The 26,874-nt window shown below is 42.1% G+C and overlaps 1 protein-coding gene and 1 non-coding gene across 2 annotated transcripts; both read right to left on the minus strand.

Annotated features, from left to right (window-relative positions):
• Positions 1–1,009: 1,009 nt before the first annotated feature.
• On the minus strand, positions 1,010–26,834 carry LOC126531389 (glycine receptor subunit alphaZ1-like). The gene is made up of 8 exons (XM_050178897.2): positions 26,671–26,834; positions 25,042–25,130; positions 22,770–22,837; positions 21,597–21,820; positions 20,633–20,715; positions 18,606–18,740; positions 10,390–10,721; positions 1,010–3,274 (listed from the first exon to the last, which is right to left on the minus strand). Exons 1-8 carry the CDS (start codon positions 26,745–26,747, stop codon positions 3,089–3,091), a joined length of 1,194 nt encoding a protein of 397 aa, XP_050034854.1. The 5' UTR covers positions 26,748–26,834; the 3' UTR covers positions 1,010–3,088.
• On the minus strand, positions 11,056–11,129 carry TRNAS-AGA (transfer RNA serine (anticodon AGA)). The gene has a single exon. It is a non-coding gene; the product is annotated as a tRNA-Ser (tRNA).
• Positions 26,835–26,874: the final 40 nt, after the last annotated feature.

Genomic DNA, 26,874 nt, shown 5'->3' on the forward strand with positions numbered 1-26,874 from the left:
TTGTAGCTACGCATGAACAAGCAAAATTAAGGAACGCCGCAATGTGCGTACGGTACCTGCATCCAGCTAATTGTTTTGAACTTAATCTGAACATCATGATGCAAGACTACCTTCCTTCTTGATATTAAACATCCGCATAAAAAAGAATTGCAGTCACTGCGGTCACTTTGTCGTGCACACTAATCCGGCTGCTCATTCGCGGGAAGGACAAGTCGCCTTCGTGAGCCCGTTTGACCTAACCATTTCTCTCCTCCTTCAGAAAGGCTCAACCTGCTGCTACTTTGAGTGCAAGCGATAGAGAATTCCATCGGCACGTTACGATGCATCCCAGTTGTATACATCTGCAGTGACTAGCGCGGTGCCGAAAAACATTTGAAAGAAGTAACTAAGACGAAAATCTGCATAGGAATGCACGTACTGCAGAAGTCCTCATACCTCTGGTTTGAGGTACAGTGGGCACAGGAATATTGCTGCTGTCGCTCCAACCGCATGAAAGGCCGACTGGATCGATCTCCTTCTTTATCTAAGAAAGCAGTTTTCCTTCCTACAAATCTCCGTGCTCTCTGCCAACCCTTTCACCAGAAGGTGATTTCCAGCGGGACACACGCCCATTATTTATCCACCCCGCCTCTCTGATTCCTTGCCGCCGTCACCAGAAAACAGGCAGAATCCATTCGGCAGATTCAGGCTCCAACAGGATCTGTCACCTGATTGTAGGGTGAACCACAGGTGACCAAGGCACATGCCCAAAGCTCCCGGCTTTTGTGAATGCGGTAGGCGCTCGATACGAGCTTCGGTGCGCTCTGGGATGTCTGAAAACCGGCTCGAGATAAGAATTGCCAGACTGAAACCGGATGCGCCTGAAAGCTCCTCGCGTTGGACGTCAGTACTCAGTTTCTGCACGATGCAGAGCTCTACGCTTTCCTTTGGTATTCTTTCTAGGCGTTTCGGCAAATCCCTCGGATGGAAAAAGAAATGCTACTGCCAAAACGACATCAAGTAGAACCAGGCCATTTAATAAACTATTTTATTACAAAAATATACAATGGTGTTGAACAGCATAGACTCACTTAAGCTTCAGCACGGAGAAGCTTCGGGACACAGTGACTGACCAAAAAACATACAAATACATTTCAGCCAACAGTGGCAGGAAGGACTTCAATAACCACAAGTGACCGTCGTCTTTTTGTTTTCATGGGTATGTCCCCTCAAATTACATAAATAAAGAATCTACCTAGATGAGATTTAGGGAAATTACCACACCATGTCAAGTTATTTTAAGAGAATGCACTATTCTGAGAATTCTGTTGTCACCCATAAATCTCTAGTAAGAGAATAATGGGCTAAAACAGCAAATAAAGTTAGCCATATCTCTTCTGCTCGTTTCTTTCATAATGCAAAGATTCATTCTAAAACTTACAAATTTTAGTCACGTGTTTCACCAAGACCTAGTACTGAGCACTTCAATGACGGTAGTGCGATAAGAAAACCCAAGTTTTTCAGACCTAGTTCAGTTTTACTCATTCTAGTACAGATATGAAGATATCAACCTTATCTCGGACAAAAATGAAGCTACAAAGGGCACCCAGATGGGTTTCCTTCATAGCTTCGTCCTACATACGGGTGGATGTCAATTTTTCTTTTCAGGAGACGAATGACCTCCATCGAAAACATCCCTGCATCTAATGAAATTGCATGAAATATGACGAGCTCTTGCATTCCGTCCCGTTATATACATAAGAGTTTTAATCTACAGTTAATAAACCTGAAGTTCCTCGGACATTAGATGTCTGGACGATTAGATTGATCAAGTTAATGGGAGGTTGATAATGTATAGCCATCGATACTTTATCACGTAACATAGCATATATTAAACGATTTCAAAATTACCATAAATAGCAACAGTATTCATACAGACATTTTTAACGGGGTCATTGATGTCTTCAGCATGCAGTATACACAAAAAAAAAAAATTTCACGTTTTCTGAATTCTCGGCTCATCGCCTCGAAAAAGGTAGTGACAGGGTGTATAAAGAACACTCATATATACGAAATCCAACTCGCAAATCTTCGCGCTGGCACTTCGTTAACGATCAATTGTAGCTTAAGCATAGCTTATTCCTTAAAACTTTGAACACCTGAAAATGACTTAGATGGCATCGAAAAAATGGAATACGCAGATTAGTTGAGGCTGTCAATTGTCGTCACAAAGTTCGGGCAAATGACCGCCATGTTATATTTAACATAAATTAATTTCGCTTTCGGATTTTGCAGCAGGCTTGCCTTCTGGACTAGAATGGCTGGTATTGAAAACGTAGATGCTATTCTTTTCAGATTTTCTTTCTTTTCGTAACATTACACAAAGGCACAACAAAGTCTGTATTCAAACAGTGAAAGTCCCAATCGTTAATCGAAAATACATTTAACAATTACGATTCCCGCATTAACCAAGTAATACTCAATATTTCTATATCCTATAGAAGCGCTTAAATTTGTTGTATGCTACCGCTTGTGATGCAGTGCAACGATATCTTCTAAATCAGACATCTACATGGCGGCGCGGGTTTAGGATTTTAAGTATCTGCTTCTTGCAACTTATATTCTATCCTTCCTACATTAGAAAAAAAAAAGAACGCGCCATATTCCACAATAAAGCCGTTGTGCATTTTATAGTCATCAGAGCACTTCCTCATGCCATCAAATTTATAGACCGTCAGTGCCGCTTTCATTACTACTCCAAAAAACATTATAGAGCTTCACGGTCACTGCGCGTACCTAAGCATCCCAACTGAGTTCACATGCGCTAAAGAGCTCGAAGCACCAACCTATCCTTCCCTGAGACAGTTGACAGAAGGTACCGAAGGGAATGAACTCATGACTTAGTCCAAACTCACTCGATAGTAGTAAAGGAAATGCGACTGGCTGCTCTAAACTAGTGTGCGTAATTGTCTGAGGACGCTATATTGGTTGATTTAACGAACGCTCCCTTTACCTACCTTTCATGCCGGTATAAATACGTGACAATGAGCCTCAAGACACGTTATACGGACACGTTTTCCGCAGAACTATTGCGTTGTTCGGTGATGTTCTACTCTGTAAAGCACATAAAGTACGGCCAGTAAATGGCGTTAAAGACAAGGAAGATGGCCGGAAACGCTACGCGGCAGACCTGGTCAATAGTTTTCGCCCGGACAGTGCACGGAACCGACGCCTGGTTTTCAGGAACAGCGTTGACAATCGCCACTCCGTGCTTTGTTGTAACCATACTTGACTCCTGAAAAGGAAAAAAATAATTTTTAATTGGAACGTTTTTTTCTTTAGAAGTTGTCAATAACTATAACAGAACATTCAGTTCAGACGAGAGGAACGAGCTGCTGCGGCCGCTTTGCTAATTTCTCAAGCTACATTACAAAGTGCTGGAGAAGATTCAACACTAAGGAATTCACCGCACTTTGCGAAATATACTCTGAAATGACGTGGAAAGTGTCTTATAGACCACTATAGAGCACTTACAATAAAAAAAAAAACATGAGCAGTTCACTCATATGTTAATGCAGGCAGAGCTCCCTGCATTGGCTAGGCACAGTAGTCTGCCTAAGTCAATAGAAACCAAAGGAAAACTAAAGACACAATATTCTCTGCCGTCACTTGCATTTCATCGCCCTCAGAGGAAATTATATGTGTAAACGAGATAATTAGTCGCAAGTGAAAGCTGCCTCAAACTTAGCCTTTCCTCCTACATAAGCTGCTAGGCTAAAGTCGAGAAAGATACTTTGTGAATGTTTGCAACAGCGAAACTAAACAGAGACAGCATGAAATTTTTGGCATGCTAAGTAACAACGCAATCGATATGCTACAATCGAAGTATTTCAATTATCGCTCGCGAATCCTAATCTCCTTAGTGACCACTAGTACTGATGCGGTTGCGGCCTGTGCATTTTGTTTCTCTTTCGCAAAGGAAGGCACTAAAGGATCACTTCAACCTTTCGCCCGTCTCTGAACTTGCTTACCGCGACATTATTCTGTCTCGAGTGTTGGAAACTCCGCAAAAATTTCCCGTATACTTGTGCAAACTTGATTACGGGAGTTTTTTCAACTGTATCCAGCGACACCAATAGCATGACAACGACACGAAAGCATTGATAACTATAATGGAGACGACAGGACAACACGCGTCAAGACGTAACGGGTAAAAACCACCTCAAGCACTTAACAACTGTCGCAGCATAAAGCTACTAACTGGTATGTGATAGCACCCCATACTTATTAAAGGATGTGTGCACTATGAAGTGGAGACACACGCCGCAGTGTAATGAATTGGGAGTGCGGACAGACAGAGCAAATACTGTTTCAAGCGCCGGACCATTATAGCAGTAACAGCTGGTATATTTCTGTGGTACAAAGATAAGGTTACGTCCTCGTAGGGACGGGGTGTTGAAAGCATTCCACTTCGCTGTACTGACATCGATTCCGCTCTTTCATGTTTCATTGGTACGCGAAAACAGCACAGGAAAGCTTATGGGAAGCGAGCTCGACAGTGCACTGTGGACTGGCACTATTATTTACTACTCGAACAAACGAAGTGCTGAAAGCTTCTCCCAAGCACATGTTTGCTCTTTCTAGGGCCTTGCTGCAATCATTCCTCGTTCAGAGTGAAAGCCCCTGTAGCATTTCTGCATTCAGAGCTCCTAGCAAAGCGAACACTACCAGATGTGTTTTTGTTGCAGCGAATAAGTGCGGGGCTTGATGTGAGCCACCAAAGTGGACGCACCATCGTAATGGGGGTTTTCGAAAAGGAAAAAGAAACAATGAAGCAACATTACCAGCTGCCAAACTCTAGCGGCGGAATCTGAAAGTGGTAGGCCAAGCAGCAGTGCAAGCAAGTGGAAAGCAAAAGTTTTCGAACAGACCAAAAAATGACACAGCTCTAACTCAAGCAGGAAAATAGAATATTGTATACAATGCCTACAATTACGCTCTATATTGAGGATATTGCTCTTGTCGGTTTCAGTGCCTCCACTGAAAAATAATATGGCAAATTTCTTGCGAACGCCAAACCATTTTATTTAAAAATTGTGCAGATGCCCCGCTATGTGGCAAATGATGTTACGTGAAGAATTTCGCAGGTAGCTAGTTATCCAGCGTTGTTTTGGCTTCTGCAAAGCTGCATTAGGTGGGCCAACGCACTTGTGTAAACCTAGTGCTTGTGTTGGTGACACGAGCTTACGCGTGCGTGACGACAGCAACAAGACCACGACTGCGTTAGCGTCGATCGTATTGCGCCAACGGCGTGATTTCTACTGCGGCCGTTCGGCGCTAATTTATACTTGGGATTTGCATAAGTACTGAACAGGCGTTAGCGAGAAAAAACACTGATTTTGAAGTGATATACGACTAAGTAGTATACAATCGTACGCACCTATGCTTATGCTATGTGATCTATGATAAAATGATGGTAGCATCTGTACTGCGATGAAGAAACGAAAAAGCGTGATCAATCTGGGCGATGCCATGTAGCACAGTTTATACGTAGAAAGTACTGAAATGAAGGGTGCGGGCCGATCACGTAGGTAGTTCAGTGTAACAGAGCCACATAAAAGCGAGACGTTGTGAGGAAGGCAGTATAGTACGGCGCGCATGCGGTAAACGCCTCAAAGAGCTAGTCGGCTTTGACACAAGAGGAATATGCCTGTGATAGTAACTTATACTCCGTCTCGTAATTAGCGTGCAACGCTGTGGAAGGTAAGCAATAAGTTCGACCCCCGAAATGTATCTCTCCCCGTTTTCCCTCTATACTTCTCTGCACGACAGTGGAGTTTGCTCGCGCGAGCACTCACGTGAGGCTGAGCAAAGGGGCTCCAAATAACAATCCTTAAAACAGCAGAAGTAAACAGTGCATTGGAAGCCGTGTAGAACAGAAAAAAAACAATGAAAGGCAAATTGACTTAAAACAACGTGTTAGAAGACGTACAAAACATGGTTCGTTGCTTGTTAAAAAATACATTTTTTTCTTACTCGATACCCAATTTGAGTCAAGAACAGGCTTACCTAATTTCTGCCAAAAACACCCGACTATTTGTTGTTGTTAATGCAGCCACTGCACAATATCTCTTTCAGCATTGTACGCAATTTATGAAACTGAGTATTGTAGTTAGAGAATTGAGCTGCTCTGCTCGAAGGTTCAGGGTCGATTCCAGTGTCGCTGATGCATTTTTTATTAGAGTAGAAAATAATTGTATTTTACGCACCAAAACCACCATCTTATTATGGGTCACGCCGTACTGAGGGAGTCCGGATTAATTTGGACCACCTAGGGCTATATAACGTGAAGCTAAATTTATATCCTCGTGTGCTTTTTGGCATTACGCCCCCATCGAAATGAGGCCGCCATGGCCGGGATTTCATCCCGCGACCTCGTGCATAGCAGCACCACACCATGACCACTGAGCAACCATGGCAGGATATGACAAAGTTACGAAGAGTGGCGAAACCAGAAAGGCCTTCTCACCTACCGACTTTCCACAAAGAGCCGGGAATGAGGTAAATATTGCTTCACGTTATTAACAATTCATCTCATCATCGCATCATCTCAAATCTTTATGATAGCCATGTTCTACGAACGTTTATTTGACGTTTATTTGAAGTGAAGTTTATTGATATAGTAAAGGCAAGTTTGACTTTTGAAATGATTTTCACGGTTTCCGACATATTGGAAAGGGGGATTGATTGATTGATTGATTGATTGATTGATTGATTGATTGATTGATTGATTGATTGATTGATTGATTGATTGATTGATTGATTGATTGATTGATTGATATAACGTCCGAAAGGGGCGGTAAGTCTTGGGAGACGCCGAAGTGTGTGGCGCAATGCTCGTTTCGACGACGTTTTTCTTTATTGATATGAATTTAAAGTAGCGGTTGGTGCCTTTAGTGGAACTGGCTACTCCATCAAAACTAAAAGCAAAAGGAGCACCGAAAGAACAAAGAAAACAGTCATATATCAGGAACCTTTCCGAAGTTACCATACGAGTAAGGGAAGGGACAGACGAAAGTAAGAGGACACAGTTTCGTAAGCAAGTGAGAGTGCACAAAACAGTCAGGAAACACACACACACGCGCGTTCATAGTTTTATAGAAAAGACAGAGGACGTATTTACAGATAGCTACACAACAGAATGGCCAAGTACATAACTACAGATAAGAAAGTCAAAGAAAAACAATCGGTGTATGACCTGTGGTGTTCAAAGAATTGTAACAGTGTAATCAGGCATGAAAATTTAGGTTTTGTGCTTATAAAAAGATATTAAAGCTGCGAATGCTCTATTCAGTAGCATCACTGACGACTGTAGACAAAGGATGTCTTTCAGGCTTGACTGTAAACAGTCCAACACAATAACTCATCCTATGCTGTTCACCTCACACTATGACATCTCGGGTACGCAGGAAGGAGGTGTCGCACATATTCATTAGCTTGGCCACAATGGAACTACGTACTGTTAACACACTGAAATCTATGCAAGAAGTGAAGTGCTGGCTTTGTCAAGCTGACGGCGATGCAAGAAAATTACGATATGTTTGTTGTCACTCAACTTTGACTGAATTATTGGACACTCTATTTAATATGTACCCAAATAAAATAGCGGAGCATGAGCGTATTAACATTTTTCCCTCGCAGGAATGTGGCTGCTATTGCCAGGAACCAAAACTGCATCGTTCTCGACAGCGCTATACACCAGTCCTGGATCCTGACTTGCGTTCCACATCTGATGTGCAGATTCTTGAGTAAGAAGAAACAGAAATTTTCGTCATTCATAGGGAAGTTCGTTTTTGAATGCAAATCATTGTGTCATTTCAGCCACCTTGAGGTGGGTCGACAGGTAAGTAGGTATTTTCTGTTTCGGCACACTTTGGACCTCTGTGATAAAAAGAAGTGCATGATCAACAGTGGAATCAAATCTGTGCATTTGAGCAAAGCAGCTTACCGCTCTAACCGCTAGGCAACGATTCCTTTTTTTTCTCGCATGAATACACCTCTCGTGCGAAAGCCCACTAGCTCTTTCAGACGTTGGGCACGTAAGTCAGTTGCCACTTTCTTGTGTTCTTTCCTCGTCAGAGCTCGCATTTTCAGATGCTGGGTTAGACTGCACAACCTCGGGGATCGGCCCACTCTCTGCCGTACTTTCCTCGCAGAAGCTAACGCTACGCAGAATCTCTGTGACAATGCACCGCCTTCATGATCGGCCCAGGTCAAACATGTTTCAACTTTTCATCCCCGAGTGCAAATTTGATCGTCGTTTTAACATATACCACAAGACAAGGCCGTAGGTACGTACAACGGTATAGCACGTAGCCGCTGATGACGTTGTAATGTAACCCAGCTGAACTCAAGAGTTGCCTATGCAGAACCCAATAGTCGGCATGCCGTACGATCGTGTCGAACAGCCGCAGTAGAAATCATGCCGTCAGTGTCGCACAAGCATCGTCACCATCGTTTTTCTGCTGTCGTTGCACACGCGCTCACGTCAGACATCTAGTATAGCTGTACGTCTTACACAAACACGTCAGTCCACCTGGTTAACGCCTTGCGCAATTGCAGTCGATGTTTGTCAGTCAGTTACTAGCAAAATGCTTCGTGTGACATCGATTCCCACAGTGCGTGTGACCTGCTTCAACATGCAAACATATTGTTTGCCCAAAATATTCGCATGCGAAGAAATATTTTGCATTTGTGCTGACGTCCGTTTTTACAGATTATTGCTGTTATGAAATGTCGTACAGTGCTAGTGCGAACTAGTATTCTGGAATGTACCGCGATGCTTGTCTCAAATGACAATCAAATTAAACTTTGAGTTCATATTTCAATGGCCGATGGCTGCACTAACCGCTATCTTTGCGCTTTGAGTGTTGCTTGTTTTTCTGTGCACGAGTCGGCGAAATAGGTAGTTCAGTTCTTACATCACGCTCTTGGCAGTGTTTGTTTTTTAACCGTCACTACAACGTGACAATATACGCGGAACTTTTTTTACAACGCAGTAAGTGCAGCAGCAAGCAATTCATAATTATGAACAGTATGAAGTACAGAACACAACCGTGTACTCAAGTGCCGATAAGTGCCTCAAATAGATTTCCGGTCTTTGCCTGCAACTCTTCAAGCCACCCCTCCGTGCCATGATTTTGCGTTTATTCTGCGCAGGTTTATTCTCTCTTTAGACAGTATATAGATGTTCGACGTGCTTCATGTAGTGTCAGCCGGACTTTGAAAAAGAGACTCTAAGCTGCATTAAAACACGAATCCGTTTGGTGAGAGACGAGCATTTTACTACGAACTTTATCGGGCAGCTTCGAATGATTCGCGCTAATTGGTATTATACTTCCCGGCAACCTGGACGCTTAAGTATCTGGCGCACCGGAAGGAGCGAAGTAGCCGAACGCGGGGGTGTCAGAGGCCCACACATGTTTCAGTGGGTGTAACTCAAGAAACTCTCGCTGCGTGCCACAGCGACGGTAAAGAAAGTTCCGTGCCTGATTTGGTATGAGTCATACCACACTTTCTGGCTGTCATGTGAATGCTAGATGTGTCTTACCATTCGTGAGCGCCCTCAAGCTACATTTCCCCTGCCTCAGCCGAATCTCATTCGCGCCTTTAGAATTAGGGACATTGGTGACAAGCCAAGGCACGACGGCAGAGTTGCGGGATCTTACCGGCCGTTTACCCAGGGCAGTGCGTAAATGCCTGGGCAGATTATTCGGAACTATCCTGTATCATTGATTTCTTAAATTGATGCGATGCACTCATGCTTTTGTATGTACTTGCACGCCCTTTTCAATATTGTTACGATGTTCTGTGTGACAAAAGTTCCTAGGGAAGAACTTATTTGCATCAATTTCAGGAATTTGTTTTAGTTTTCTTCAGCTACTTGATCACGCAACGTCAAATCTCAATCGTGTCAATTTCCCATGCATTTCCAAACGAGTCCATGCAGATAAGTTAAACTTTATTCAGACAAGTTCATGTCTTCGTCAAATTTGAGGTTAAACGCGTTTGACACCCCGTCGCCTAAAGATAGCACGATAGTTAATTGACTCTTATGTGAACTCTACTTAATACACCAGATAGTAAATTGATGCTGCTTGGTTAAAATATGCTTTATGGCTGGCATATTTCTTTACGTATGTCACAAAAAACTTCATTTTTCTTTTCGACTCGCGAATCGCATAAGTATTTTTATACGTGCCCCTTCTCTCAAATATATTTAGTAAGAGCAAAAGCGGGTAATATGTTGGACCCCTTCTACGAGACTACATAAAGCGGAAACGGTGGCATATGCCTTTTCTAAGCCCAACAAACGCCATAGCTTCTGCGGAAACCCGACAGCTTTATCACCTTGTCTCGTGCCTGCATCCTGGCCAGGCAGCTGACAACGGTGAACTCCAGTAGCGCCGAGAACACGAAGCCCGTGCAGGCTCCCATCCACACATCGATTGCCTTCACGTATGAGACCGGAGGCAAGTTGGACTGTATCCCGGAGCCCTTGGAAGAAATAGTGAGCAGCGTCGTGACGCCCAGTGTGGTGCGCGCCGGAATGGACTCAACGTCGAGCCAGAAGGACACCCACGAGATGACCACTATGAGCACTGTAGGCAGATACGACTGCACCATGTGGTAGCCCAGTGACCGCTGCAAGTGGAAGTCGGCCTTCAGGCAGCTGTACTCCCCTGCATCACATATACATGAGAGTGAGATAGAGAGAGGGAGAGAAGAGAGAGAAAGAAAGCAGGAAAAGCAGGGCAGTTAAACAGTATTTGTACAGTTTGCCACTCTAAACCTGAGCGGAATAGTGAATAAGAGAAGACATGAGTATAGATTCATAACGAGCACTATGCAGAGTGCAGCGCATCTATCGTTAGGGACTCAAGTCTCTCGCTTTTATGTGCTATAGAAGAGCTCATTAATAAAGGGAAAATCAGACATCCACCCGCTCGTAGCAATAGCTACAAAGGAAACCCATACGGTTTCCTCGAAAGGAAGCCTCAGAGTTGAAGAAAAATTTGACCTGGTCCGGGACTCGAACCCGGGACCACTGCCTTTCTGGGCAGCCGCTCTACCATCTGAGCTAACCAGGCGGCTATCAGATGTCAGGGCGAAGTCGAACTTGTCGACAGCACGAAGCAAAAGCAAGTGTTTAACGTAGTAGTTCTGAGGAAACCCGCAAGGTGGAGAGAAGTAATTAATAAAGGGAAAATCAGACATCCACCCGTTCGAAGCAATTGCTACAAAGGAAACCCATACGGGTTCCTCGAAAGGAAGCCTCAGAGTTGAAAAAAAAATCGTCCTGGTCCTGGACTGTAGAAGAGCTCGTGTGGCTTTCTGGGCTGATAAGCTGTGAGTCCGAGCTACGAAGTCCTTTGCTTCTGTAAAAGGCCCATCGCCCAGTTTACACAAGGCACACTCGAGATTCTGGCTTTGTTTGACAAAGAGGAAACAGTGGCACAGAAGACGATCGATAATATCTTCCCATCTGCAGTTCGGGCACATGGGCAAGTCAGCCATTCCAGAGCAATAGCTGTATGAGTTAGGGAAGGCTACTCCGAACCACAGCAGTGTTGCGTGACACTTGTTGTGGTGCAATAGAACGCGAAACGATATGAAGTAAAAACGGGACTGAAACAAGCAGTTGTTAATGTACCGTTCTTACTTCATATTGTCTGTCGTATTATTATGCACCAAAGCAAGAGTATGATAGTGGGCTGATCATATCAAATTAAATTATCGCCTTGACATTCCAAAGCAACACGTGAGCAAGTAGGTGTGCCGTATAATGAAAGACTTCGGATCAATAGACCCCTTGTGATCATTTAACACGTAGTTAAATCTAAGCTAGCAATAATTTTTGCATTCAAGTGTCAACGTATTGCGGCCGCCGCTGCCGAAATCTGAATCCATCATGTTGTGTTCGGCCCGCAGAACGTCATAGCCACTAAGATACCATTGCAAAAAGCAAAATATACGTGGAAGAGCTGAGCGACCTACTTTATGAGGAGTCTAGTCAAAGATTATTTTTTACAGCTTGCTTGAACTTCTTATGTCGATTTAATCGCATCATTAAGGAACTTTATTAGAAACTTATAGGACCATAGAACAGTGGTATTTTATATCACTTCATTACGACGTTCCCACTTTGTGCCGCAGAAAAGGTAACAGTAACTTATTGTGTTCTGCGAACTGGTTTCTCACGCAGAAAATAAAGAATGAAAAAACGGGCAACAGCTCTAGGCTCATTGTTCGTTTGTTTACCACCAACCACCATGTTCCTTCAAAGGTGTTCATTGCTTACATAGGTATCGGAATATCCTCGCTATTCAGCGTATTTCGTTCAAGAGAGTTTGTTCACTCTCTGGATTATATTGTAGCGACGTCTAGACATCTAAAAAATACGGAATGAAAGACGGCAAACAAGTAGAGCCGTTGTCCGCTGCTTACTTGTGTGCCTAGGCCAAGGGCGAAACGCTGAATCATTCGCCGGGTATAACATGAGGGATACTCGTGGCAAACTTTAACCTAGATCGATGGTATTGCAACATCCTCGATATCGTCAGATGTTGACGCCCCAGGGCGACAACTGTATCGCGCCGCGATATTGACCAAAGCATACACGACTCGTATACTTCCCATGGGAAGTATTGGGCCTCCTATTCGGGTACTTTCGAGAGCCGAATCCGCGCGTTGTTTGCACTTACTTGCACAAATCTTTGTTGTTTTCGGTGCTTTCGCGAAAGCGTCGTAGTGCCTTCAAATGCTAGTTTGATGGCCAAGAACTTTCCTCATAGGAAAGCACAGTTTATAACGAACACTGACAAATACCGTACGGTGTATATGCCGTTCCTAGCGCAACCTTGCGTTGGCGATTGCTCTGAACATTAAAACTTCATATAGCTTACTTGAAACTCACACTGCAAAAGTACAAAAATATTTTATATGCAGGACAAGAGCCCCACGCTTCGAGCAAAGGTTCAAGTATCCTGGTCAAAATATATTGGTGGGTTGGTTGCTTTGTTATGGCTTACAAATGGCGTAAGTAATGAAGAAAGACAACTAGGAAGACGATAGACCATACGGTTATCAATGTCTCCTTTTCTGTGTGTGTGAGAGTACTCCTACACCATTTGTAAGCCGTTAAATACTCTGCAGTGCTCGGCTGCGTACGTGGGATAAAAGATCAAAACTGTGACTCAAAGTACGTTATGGCGTATGTGGTTGAAATATAGAAAGCGTAAAATGTCTGCATTGATGTAATCATAAATTGTAACTTTAGATGCGATGTGAATTGTTGGTGCAATTGGTATAGATCCTCAATATTGAAATGTTTGTACCTGGCCGGAGTTGATTGGTGTTCACATTTGATTTTGTATAAATGTTCAAACTTCGATTGAGCACAGAATATTATACGAGTAAAAACGCTATACGGCTACTTGTTTATCATGAATAGTGCCCATGAGGAAAGAATGCAATGAAGATGGGAAACATAATGGGCTGAACTGTGCAGACAGCGAAATAACTGCATTGAACTACATCTGTGCACGTTGTGTTACAGTGCATTTTTATTTTTAAAAATGCGAGCAGCTTAACGAACCTCATGCAGGTCAACTGGTGGGAGCAAACATAATTGGATTATGTTATCTTCTTTAAGTTAACACGGTACTTTGCATAACTCCAGGCACGAATTTTTCTCGTCATTTATTAAAGCGAGAACAATGTCCATGCACGAAACTATTTATACGAAAAAAACTTAACACATGATCAATAGACTGAAAAACGAAACTTTCAATTAATGTGATAGTTCTCTCAAAATCATTTTGTTGAAACTGCCGATATTAAGATGACTAGACTCTACGCTTTTGAAAGCGAAAGAGGCGCACTTATGAAACCTATTAAAACCACATTTCCTAACATAAATTCTTTTACAAAGGCACTTCGCAACGTATTTGTCATCGATAATGTGTTGGCACCTATATAATAATGTTGAAAAGCTAGCAATGACATCTTCTTTCACCATCATTTAGAGTATTTTATTCACAAACGAGTCACAAACACGTCGATCACAGGCGTCGTCGAGGGGCTTAACGATGTCTGTCTCCGACATTTGAGCTTCGGATTTCTGCGTGAAATTCCAACGAATTCATTATTCTGCATAAATAAGGAGCGTTAGCGTTTCTACGAGTCTAGAAACTGCAAGGTTCGGAGCCTGCGTCGCCCAAAGGGCGACGCAGGCTCCGAACTTTGCATTACGATATTGCGTCGATTAAAGTATTTGTTAGGCTAAGTTTTATAATCACTCGTCTAGTCGATATTTTATTGCGCCAACGTTACTTACGCTTAACTTTGTTTTTATGCACATTGACCTCAATTACTATAAGGAAACATGAGCTTTAACTGCATCGTTACCACGCCTATTCAAATCGATAACCGTTGATTGATGCTTTAAATCACTGCTTTCAACATGTTAGAGCCGTTTCTTATCCACGTAAGGCCATCCAGTACATGCACTTAACGCTCAGAATCAGTCGAAATTTTCGCACTACGGCGACGTCGTGATTTTTGACGGACCTTTTTGCGAACTAGTCTGCATATGTCGTAGTGAAAAGAGGCGTGGCTGTCACCTTCTACCGCGCTCGAGAAAAAGCACGCCGCTCACGATTAAGCCGCACTAGCATCAAAATTTTATAATCAAATGACTCCCAGCAGGTCAAGAATTAAATTACATCGCCGGCTTTGCCGTCCGACAGTGCTGAGCGGTGCTAATTAACCGAAAATGACGCCAGCTGTTCACTAGCGCGCTTTGGCTTGGAGGCCGAGTCGTTTTATTCCGCCGAAGTGTGTCTCTGAAGGTTCGCCGCGTGCTCGACATGTGGACCTGTCATTTTCAACCAGTTTCGAAGAGCTTCCTTTTCGCTTCTTTCGTAAAATCCAGGCAAGGGGCGCTGCCGGTGTCAATGCTCAGTTAACGAAAGGCGTCGGTCGCGTGTGGGTACGTCGCGAGAAAAGCGTCGTGCTCGAAACTATGCTGCACCCGCGGTTCAATTTAGTGATGGGGACTCGAATTATGATTCCCAAGATGACAGCAAAGCAGATTAAAACTCTGACGCCGACGATGTTTTGAGTCATCATGGAAAATCCGCAGCTGTTCACCGTAGGGTTTCTTTTACGGCTTTGAGCGGTCTCGTTCCTTGTGCGCGCTTATCTGCCGATCTTTTTGCACGACCTGAGAGCTCTATTGATTGTGTTCAGGGTGCATACTTCGCTGGGTTGTTATGTGCTGCCGATGGCAGCACATAAACTTCGTTCACCCCAAGAAGGCCGCCCGTAGCACATCTCGGCCCAGCACTACTGATGAGCGCAAGACAGTGTAAAACTGCGTGGGGTTTCTTCCTACTGTTCTTCTCCGCAGATGTGACAAAGATAATCCGCAACAATGCAAACGGATATGCTTGGATACACAATCTTGTAGTTGCCCAGATACGCTGAGAGCGATCGGTCCAGGAACAGGTGCGTGACTCTAGACGAATTGGTGAAATACGTTCGTTGGACGTCATCCCCAGAAGACGCCGAAAAGGCGGCACTGCAAAATCTATTACGAGGACCACAAAGTTGAACGAAAACTAGACGTTTTGTGGGAAAAGTGCGGAGTGCACTTCTGTTTCACAATATCCAGGAACTGCTTCACGGCACGGCATGAGCGATGAACTGGTCTTAGTTTCTTTTTTGTATCCGAAGAGCGGCGGTCTACTAAGCATCTATTTTTTCAGACACTATTGCTGGGCTATTTGTCTTTGAAATTGTGGTCTGACTTTCGTTTGACCTTAATGTTATTGTAGACATGTTTTTTTATTATTGTTTTTATCAGCTGAAGCAGGAATGACGGTTTCTAGAATTCTTATGTTTTACCTAATAATCTTCTTTATTTGGCGCGTATGTTTTTGGAAAGAGCATTTCTATATGTACAAAGTTCTAAGCTGCAGTGTTTGCTGGAATATTATTTGTAGTGGTAAATATGTTTTTCCGAGACCTACAATAAATAACCATTTTCTCGTGGTAACGAAAAAGTTAACATATCAGTAACACTTAGCGCCATGCAACTCATTAAACATGAGGCTATACGAATCATCACTCGCATTGCATACTATGCAACTAACCTCCCCTATTTTCAGAAACCCGAAACTAGCTTATGTTGAATGATTTCATGTTAGTTAAGCTAAGGCCACTGTTGCTTATTATCGGATTCATGATCCTAACGTTTGGTCATTATAGGCACAGTACCGATCATTCTAATACATCTATATTTGCCAGTCGAAATAATTTACTTTCAAGGATTTGTACTAAATATGGTAAACAAACAATTAAACCCTCCGTCATAAAATTTTGAAACCCTTTAACAGTTCACATTTAAACTTCCGGATGCCTAACAAGTTTCAGACGACTGCTAAAAACACACATCACATAATTTCATATAAAGTTTACTCTGGTCCTTTTACCAGGTTTCTCTTTTGCTGATGTTTTTCCCATTCAAATTTATCTTTTCCGTGCTCCTTGTATATATAGGGCAATATTGGGCATTGACAATTTTGTGCATTGACTACTATGCATTGACTACGGTCGGTTAAGTTTTTAGCTGCTATTCTATGTACATTTTAATAGTTCTGATAACAAGAGTTCCCCTTGCAATCTTTAATTCTGGGACCTATTTCTAATTATTTGTTATGATCTGCTGTACTATATATTTGAAATCAATAAATTCAATATGAAACTGAAACCTCTAGTCACTATAAAATTTTGGTAAAAGCCTTCCCGAGGAAATATTTTCTCACTACATCTTCTCTAGTTCAAAAAAAAATATATTTCAATGTCTTTTCCGGCGTAGAATGTGTTCAACGAAGAGTTGGCTGGGAAGATTATGTAAAGCGTATGGTGTTGACGAAGAAATTTAAACTTATATGAGCTTGTTCTTTCTAAGCAGTTATTATAGGCAATTAAGAAACAGGAGAAGTTGTTTCTCGTTTGAATTTTACTCACTGTTTTGTATATTGAAAAGTGCCGCAATCGTTTCGTTGCATGCTCAAGCAAACTTCTAAAACTATATTTATCTCAGACATAATTTGCTGAATACATTAACTTGTGTATGATGACTATACAAATAACGGTACACATCACTGGTTTATCATACTTCTTAAATATATATGAGAAAGGAAGCATTAAATTAGATAAATTGTTTTTGCCTAAACGTTTCTTCGTTTGCGGGTGACTCGTGCACTCCACCCGCCGCTAAATTTTGGTGCCTACAAATCTGTGTTCGCTTCTACATACGCAACTTAGGAAAAACGGAGGCGGGTGCAAAAGAGAAGAAAGGGGAAAGGCAGGTGAAGAAGAAGGGAAAGTGGGGTTTGATAAATTACACTAGGTAAAGGGGAGATGGTGCCAGTGCAGATGATTATTGAGCTCTGTTTCCCCCCCCCCCCCCCCCCCCCCCGTCTTGGTTTTTCTTCATTGACTGTCTGATCACAGTTTTATGGGTTATGCACTTCTTGAAAAAAATTGTTAGAGACACGTCTGGGGCTCAGGAGACACACAGTGTTTAAGAGTATCAGCAAAAGTACATATTTGGCCCCGACAAACCACAGTAAAAAAAAAAAAGAGTTTATTGTCTGTAGATCGCCAAAATATTGCAACGCACGCAAGGCTTAAAAATCACATTTGTTTTCCCCACATCGCACTTTTCTTCAATAGCATAGCTGCAAATTTACCATATTGGTTTCGGCCATTAGCGCACTTGTGAGTCTGACGTAAAAGAGTAAACAAATTATTAGTGAGATCAAGGCAATGCCGCAAACCAAATGAAATGTACGATAATCCAAGAGCAGCTCAGCGGGCAATTCTGATTGCTAGCACAATGTGTAATACAGCACCAGCTTGCCCGGCAATAGCTAGCATAAAGAATCTAGGTAGTTATGCGGCACAAAGTTAAACGAAATAGTGTCTACAATAGCTTGTGTTACAAAAACAGCTTGTTCTTTAGCATATAATATTGAAGCACTCCCTTTAAGGTCTCCGCCAACAGTTATAACAGATGGTACGGGGGACTTAATTTTCAAGGCTCATCGAAACACTACCTTATATTACTTCAAGATGCATTTTGGCCCGCAGTTGCGCATTAAAACATTTATGTATGTTTTCAAATCAGGAGAAGCAATATTGGGAATATAAAATGTTATCTCCTGTTTGCCTTGAGTTTCGAATGGTAAGCAAAACAATAACGAATTTTCTTTCACGTCACACTGTGCTAAAATACATTTGCGTTGTTTTCAGTCATTAAAACTATACCACGGAAATCCTGTCGTAGATTTTCAGAATTAAATACTCATGAAGGCTCTTAATGAGCATTTGCATGTTAGATAATATTATTATTTACATATCGAAAAGGAACGACTTTTAAGAAAAATCTTTTTTCACTAGGCATGCGCGGGTTACGGTGTTTTTTCGTTCCCTTGACCATGTTTATTACTTCGCAAAGAATCATTATTCATTTTGGAATTTCATCTCATACTTACCGATGTGAAATTTCTCCATGCAGATTGACGTATTTATATTCTGAATCTCGAACTGTGGTAACTTCAGGCCTTCGAATAGTATTATCGGATTGGTATCAGACCACTCCAGATGCAGTTCTTCGGTTGTTTTCGAGACTGTAAACAGCAAAAACATTTCTATGTCACCGAAAAAAAAAAACAGAACGGATCACTCCTTTAGTGGTGCTCAGGTAGAGTTATGGTAATCAACAGTGCTTAGTGGCCCGAGTGCTATTAGTAGTTGTAATAGTACCAGAACTGCGCTTAAGATAAAACCATTTCAAAACTCGCAAGGAAGATACATTGGCACAAAACGGTTGCCAATGGAACAAAACAAAACAGTCAAGCTAGTGAGAATACTTACGTTGCAAAATACTTTAGTGGAACATGCCTGAATAATGAGTTCTTTATTTCAGCATCATCACCGCAGGTTAGTGTTCTAATCTGGCAAAAAAATAAGCTTCGCATAATGAGAAATATCGCTGGATGGACAAAAGCGTTTGAATTACGTTTTTACACTTCTTCCCTGCTTAAATGAACAAAAGTTGTAGATGCAGAATAACTTATGTATTCGTAGGAGACGTTAAGATTACATTATTATAACAGAACGTATACAAATGACGAAAACCAGTATTTCTCCTTTTACATTTATTATGGTAAGCGTCATGAGCACTAGTTGAAGATTTCTCGTCGCTCCTATCCCGATGTGTCCCGTCAATAAAGTCGTCAGCCATGTCATCGACAAGCTTTAGAAGGGCATTTACACGCGATTGCTAAGTAGAGGGCGCCTTGCGAGAAAAAAAGGCAATAAAATATATTTGTAAACAAGTATTTCTCCGACTTTCTCCCCAACTAGTTTCTGTTTTCAGTTCGCTGTAGAGGATGTAGAATTAAACAGCGAGCGCATTAGTACTAACGATAAATCGACCCACCAACCTTGGACGATGCAATACGGCATAATCGCAAGTTACGGTTATATACTGTCTGCAAAATTTCAAGAACATGATATAGCCTCTTGTAAAAAAAAAACATAGATCTAACAAGGATATTTCAAGCAAGCTACAGCCTTACATACGCAGTGTACTACGTAAAACGCACAGGCGCCTTTTTTAAGCACCACCTTACAAGCACACTGATTTATGGAATGCACATCGAATACCTCGTGTCGATGAAAGCAGATTGTTATGCACCCTTGATATATACTGGTGGTCTTGTAAGGTAAAGAGCAGTCTCGCGGACCACCCAGTCATCTGTTTCTATTATGTGGAACGCAAGTAAGATCTGTATTACGTGTCACCATTTCAGCACTTTGGTGTGCACTCATAGCGCAGAAAGGAATGTCTACAGCCATCCAAATGAAGCAAGGGTATGGCACAACTGGTGATTTCAAGCCTTCGCGTTCTCTCTGGCCATTGTCATACATTTCTAGTCCGTGCTTGTATCGAGGACATGCCGAAAGGTGTGAGAGTTAATATGTTAAGTTAACCAAAGAGTAAATTTTCGGGTTTATTGTTATTTCATTGGAAAACATATATACAAATGTACAGAGTTGAGTACTTAACATTACTGCATCAATCAAATGCAAGTGCCGCTAAACTCAAGTTTACTTAGGCAAACATCAAGGTGGTAAAGAAGGAAAAGGTTCCTTGCTTCAAGAATGCATGGCGCATATTTCATAGATTCTGTTACGAGGAATGCTCATACAAGGTAACTTTTTGCGAAACTTATTGATATGAGAAAGGAAGGCCACAGGGGTTACCTTGAACGTTGAACAATTACGTGAACCAAGCATTGGCCACGCGTTCTTAAATATCTCATTGCATGCGAGTGTTCGCACAAAAAAAAAGAGGCTTATGACCATTTTTTGTTACTCTTTGGCACCGACTGTAGTGAAATTCTTGTTGCAAAGTTTAGAAGCTTCGTTATCCGCTCTCACAGTGATTGATTGTTCTTTGAGTTCCATCAACAGTGTTTCAAGTGTTCGGTACTGCTTTTGCTTTTGGACTTACATGAGGCGAGTTCGATGCTGCAAACTTGGGAGTCCATAGGAAAGCGATATAAATCCATCATACATGCAAACCTTAGCTTGAGCCTAGATAGAAGAAAAACAAAATGATCGATCAAGACGAGAACCCTATTTAGACACCTTGCTCATCGTTAGAAAGATTTCGGAGCGCTCATATTTTTTTTTTTTTTTTGCCTTCATTTGGCACCAAGAATTTTGTTCCATCACACTTAAGCTACGACAATTTCTCGGAGTGCCAGAAGGTTGCAACTGAACATTATACTCTCGATGTGCAATAAACTACATGTTTGGCAAGACATAATGTGAAACGCCAAGCAACGTAACTTTGCTGATGGTTCTGTCGTTACACTGGGTGAAAAATACACCGGAAAAAGCGCTAAAGAAAGCGCGAGTTCCGTCCTGCTGTTTCATTAGCATGAAACAGAAGACTTGGCGGGCTCGTTTAGTAACGAGAAGGATGGCCTTTCTTCCAGGGTGTCTGTAACGACTTCACACGTTTATCAATGACTCAAATGAAGTCATTATTTCTTCTCCATTCTGCACATTGTTCCAGTCCGCAGGTCCCAGGTGCCATCATAAGCGAAATGTATAACGCAATCCTTATCCAGAAATAAATCTTGAGAGAAACAATTCGTCACCGAATATTTTTTAGAACGAAAAATATTCTGCTTCTTGATTCATTTGGTAACACTGTTATGAATGTAGCTGCATCGTAGTTGATCTGAAACATTTAATCAAAGGGCGCAAAAAAAATCGTGCACATTCCTTGATAAGTTTGCGGTAGTTCCTTCGGTTTCAAACATTGCATGCATGACATTTTCCTAGTGGTTATTCAAAAGGCGAAACAAATCACTAGCAGAAGACTATGCAGCAACCGACAGCGGAAAGCAGCGAGTGCCTAAATATCACAGCTCTTTTAGATACGCAATCAGAGGCCAGTGATTTACCTGAGCATGTATAGAATCTTTCCGTTCGGGTTAACGCGGACCAGTACATTAGGTACTGTGACATATTGGAACTCTGCGTGTTTGGCATTTGCGAAGAATACTTCTGGTTTCCATATACGCTGCACCAGCTTTGGATCATTGAGATCCAGGGGCCTGGATACGTTGGGGCTCGTCAAGCGATCATCTTGCCAAGTCTGCCGCAAATAAAGATCAACCTCATAGTCCTGAAAGTAGTGCAGAAAGACATTCAAATATAGCACGTGGACTGTCGGCTTCAAAAAAAGCCAAAAGCAGTAGTAAGGATGACACATCAACTGCAGCAAGTTACAATAAGAAACTTCGAATGCTGATACACCTAGCAATGCCGTTTTTTTCTAGCCCAGTCTGAGAAGTGCTCGTAATTTGCCACTTTTCTGAAGCTACCTACCACTTTAAAGCAATGCGGAACAAAAGGAGGGCCAGTTTTCAAAGATAGTTTTCTGTATTATGAGAAAAAAACTGAGGAAGAAAGCCAGCACGCTTCTTTTCCCATTCTTTATTTTTCCTTTGTTAGGTGTTCGCCAAGTGCCAGAGGTCGTTATTTTTAATTGTTGAAGTACGAAAGATAAACATGCAATTTATAAACATGGATGCTTATTATCCATGTGTGTATTATTTTTTATAACGACGTTTCATTCTTTATCTCTATAAAGTGATCTCTAATTCGCAGTAAAAGGGATTCAATTTTTTCTTCGTCACCAAAAGTAAAATTGCCTCAAAATTCTGCATCGAATTTCTGGCACGTTTAAACCCGCCTGCTTCGCCGAACAAGGAAACATGTGTTCACATTGAACTTAAGGAGAAAATGAAAACGACGGACATTTAGCTACACGTCTTGCGCATGTGTCTGAGAAAATGCTGTGTACAGGTTAAAGAGCACTTCTCAGTAAGCGTATGTAGCGTTTATCAGTAAGGGACAATGGTTGGCCAGTATATATTTGTTGGCGGCCTTGAGCTATGGAGAATAATATACGCTTATGCAGACTCCGCGTAAACCTTTGTCCCCGTCTGTGCTTAGGATCACCAATGAGACATCACCAAGAATGGGGATAACCAACGCGTTTGAATTTTGTTCAGCATGGTTGGGGACAATGAGGCTAAGAGAGATATCAAAGCGTTACTCGGCCAACGCACCATTGTGGCTGGATTTATGGACCCGAAGCTGCGTATGTAGATTTCGCAAGCCACTTTTGTTGGCGTTCCTGAAAACGAGAGAAAAAAAACCACACCAGTTGGATAAAATTTTCGTTCCCAGTAAGACTATACAGAGAAACGCGCTTTTCGCGATCGTCTGAAACTAAACTCTTTGAAGCTGTGGAATAAATAACTAGAGCAATGTTTGTTTTACTTTACCCGTTCGTTCTTGGGCAGTATTGAACGACATGCTGTCAAATGCAGGCAGTCACTGGGTCCCAAAAATCCGCCCCCTCTCCTCCCCCCCCTCCAAAGAAAGTATTATAATGCGAACACACTATAAATATGAATAAAAAAAGATGCAATCAAGACGGAATAGCCAAACACTGTCATGCGCTACTGCAATGTGCGTCCATCTGCTTGAGGCTGTCATGCGTGGCGTCCCTACGTTTACGGTCTTTCGTTTTCATCTCAACTTCGTTCCCCGCCATGTGGAGCCACCTTTCTTTTCGCTATTAGAATGTTTATGTATCCATACGCCTGCTAACCCACTCAAACTGTACAGGATGTGTTTATGCCTTGAGCCCGTGCGCACGTTACCAGCGAATTGCAGCCCATTTCAGCATCTGCTCTGACGTCCTCTCTCCTTGCTTCCTTGGCTTGGCGCGCTACAGCACCGTAATTTCATTACTTTGCATAGTCAGCAAGAGACCCCCTGGGCATAGGCGTGAATCTTTTTATGGTAGTAGTTTTGTGCTCTGCTGATGTGAAGAATTCCCTCGTGCGTCTAATTTTCTCCGGAATCACCCGCTAGAGTCTCGTTGTTGTGTCACGGTCGGGATATGAACAACGGTTTATCACGAGCAGTCACATGGACGGTGCGGATAGCTAGGCGCAGAGCTTCACACCGTGACTGACGTGAACGTACGCCTAATCTCACTGGAACAGAAGAGCATGTGTTCGGACGGTAACCCTAACTTTTGCAAGCAAACAGAAAACAAGATGAAGCGTGGTTGGCAACTAACTTCGTGGAGCTCAAGCGTGTATTTCATATCCCTAATAACATGGCGACACATTTAATCGTTCAACGGATTGTCATAGACACACGTATGTTCTACAAAATGCAGGTATAGGCGCGATATTTATATGCTACTTGTCCTACTTAATTATGCTTTGTTTTTGAATGTAATGTGCTAATTTGCGGACCCACCTTCGTACGGCCACGTCCGCCAGCAATAGGCGGAAATGGAAATGCGCCGTAGCACAATGCTGATTTTTCCCAGTTAGATCTCGCATTTAAGAAGTTCTTCCGTAGCTGTAGATATGCTCTCCTTCATTTTATTGATTTCGACGTTTCAGATTTCTAGCTTACGAGAAGAGGAGAGGCGGGCTTCCGTAGAACAAGTGTTTGGTGTTTTATGTATAGTAAGAGCAATATAAACATTTCAGCCTGTCTTATATACTCGTTCACCAAATTCTTATTAACATGACATCTTTCTCGTCCGAGACAAGAACAATTATTATTTTCGGTCTCAGTGGATGTGGAAACGACTCCTTAAGGAAAACTTTAATGACTTGCTCCTATGCGTGATTTTTCCCAGAATATTCAAAAGAGTGCCGTGATAAAAGCAATAAAACTTCCACTGTAAGCACTATATTTGCTCTTCATCTGATAAGCCATAGCTAAGGGATATTTAGGTGAACCACAGCATATGTACAAAGATTTACGTTTCATGGTACTGCTATATACGAGGATTCAATACTAGTTGTCTGCTTACTTTTTCAGATTTGTATGACTTGTTACAATAATTCAGTAAATTCTAGTAATCGGAAGCCACTGCAATAAGTTATGCTCTGCTGACACGTCTAAGCATAAAGGAACAGCAAGTTTGTAGGTCATAAAAAGACACATGAGATGTTTTGTGCAGAATAACGAAAGTAATTCAGAAGGTATTGTACCGCATATAGATATTCAAATGAATCAAAGTACTGTATAATCCTTCTTTGCTCAGGAGCATCTTGGCTGAAAAAGCGCAGTACAGGATCTCTGTGAAAGCTTGTAAGTGTAACGGATAAACGGTAAACGCACGTAGCAGGCATGACCTTTCAGTAGTATTCTTACAACCTTAAGACACTTTTAAAAGTGCATATGCAAGAGACTGGAAATGTTAACGTGGCAACCATGTTGTAAAGAGAACACGCTCGTTGCGTTACTTTCGTTTTTCTTATGCAGAGGATGTGCACGGGCATGCTATAGTGTGGGAAAACATACCCAAGTGTGTCGTGGGAAGGGCACGCCGGTCATAGGTTCTTAATAAGTCGTCAAGCTTCTCCAGGTCATCCAGCGCTCCGTTTGACCGCCTAAAGTGACATCGCTGTTTAGTGCTGTTCTAAGCAATAATCGATCAGAACTTTGTTAATGTGTCTGATATTTATAACTTCCTTTTGCTGCATCAAATATAACACATTGGAGCTTCCAACAGAAGACACCGAACACATATGAGGAACATTTCTGAAGTGTCAGTATAAAGTTACTCTTATATTGTGTCAGAAATAGTAGCTTCTCGCGAAGATGTTGCTATGACGTAATTTCGCTCTAAGAATAGTACCAGTCACTGAAATAATTCCTTACCGTTACAAATAGGGCGCTAGACAACATCAAAGTCCACATCAAATAATGCGGATGATTAAGTAAGCACGTTGCTGTTACCAGCTTGGAATGAGTTAAATGCCCATAAAAACGTATTTTGAACACCTAATGACATAACCATTGCTTATCAATGTCGCTCTTGCTTGCTTGGAAAAAGTGTATGTTGACGTTAATAAAGTAATCTGCTCTAATATATATATATATATATATATATATAATTCAGGCCAACTTAGCATAGCACAACAGTTACAGAAGATGCAAAAACCTCTTGACTGCCAACAATATCCGCTGCATCAACAGAAAAAGACTGTTAAGCAGAATTCGTAACCGCAATTACGGAATAGCGCAAAGTCGGTGCTAGTTTCACGCAACCTCATTCATTTTTGCTTCTTCAATATTCAACGTGGAGAAGAATAATACGTTTTAGTCCTCTAGTACAGATGGACAATTTGGAATATGCAGATATGAAAGTTTGAAATGAGTCTATCAGATTATATAGTTTAGCATTTACACTCATAAAATTAGACGACTCATTACGGCTGCTTTTCAGAAAAAATACGTTTTTTTATTCATCATTACGTCGTAGTGCCTAAGATATAGCACAATCTGAAAGCCACATTCGCACATAATCAATTTCTGGCGCAAAGAGCAATTTTTGGAGACGCACAGTTAAAGTGACATATCAGCCCTAGAACAACACTGTGGTTCCTTGACAATGATGCCCGTACTCGAGCGTATGTGGGATGGTCACTGTGGCAATGTCCTATAACATATAATCCGCGAGATCAAAACTCTCTATCTCTCTCTCATTCCTCACTTACTAACCATAAGCTTTGGTGATTAGACCCTATGTTTTGTATGTCAAACATTCTGCGACTGCAAGATGTGTGTATACACCACTCTATCGTATTCTTCGCGTTCTACCATCTCTGTGCAATGAAACAAAAGCTATTGTACTATGGTCAAAAAATAAGAAGAGAAACTAACCACACGATCAAAAGTCATAGACAGCAGAAAGGCCAGGGCTATGCGATGACTTCCAGCTAGTCTATTTTTCTGCGCATTCCTACTTCGAACTCGTAATTCGTTACCATGAGTTACGAACCAGTGCGAAAACCTTACTTTATTGCGGTCGATACTGCATGAAACACCACAATACATTTTTTTTTTTCGAACTGCACACTTTTTACACACTTTCGAAGCGTAAAACTTGTATATAGACTGTCAAAACAATGCGAGGAGCGCGCTCACCTTTCCTGCGCGAGCGTCGTCCTGAGGAGGGACAGCGTGACGCAAGCGCGCCACACGTTGAGCGCTGAAAGTGGCATGCGCACAGTGCTCGCAGCAGCAGCCCCTTCGCCGAGCTCCGACTGCGCGTCTGGAGCTGCAGCCACGGTCGACCAGACCTATCCCTCCAGGCCGTGCTCGAGCTCGGGTCCGGACTGGAGCGCAGGC

This window comes from Dermacentor andersoni, chromosome 5 (assembly GCF_023375885.2).
Source record: "Dermacentor andersoni chromosome 5, qqDerAnde1_hic_scaffold, whole genome shotgun sequence".
Taxonomy (NCBI): domain Eukaryota; kingdom Metazoa; phylum Arthropoda; class Arachnida; order Ixodida; family Ixodidae; genus Dermacentor; species Dermacentor andersoni.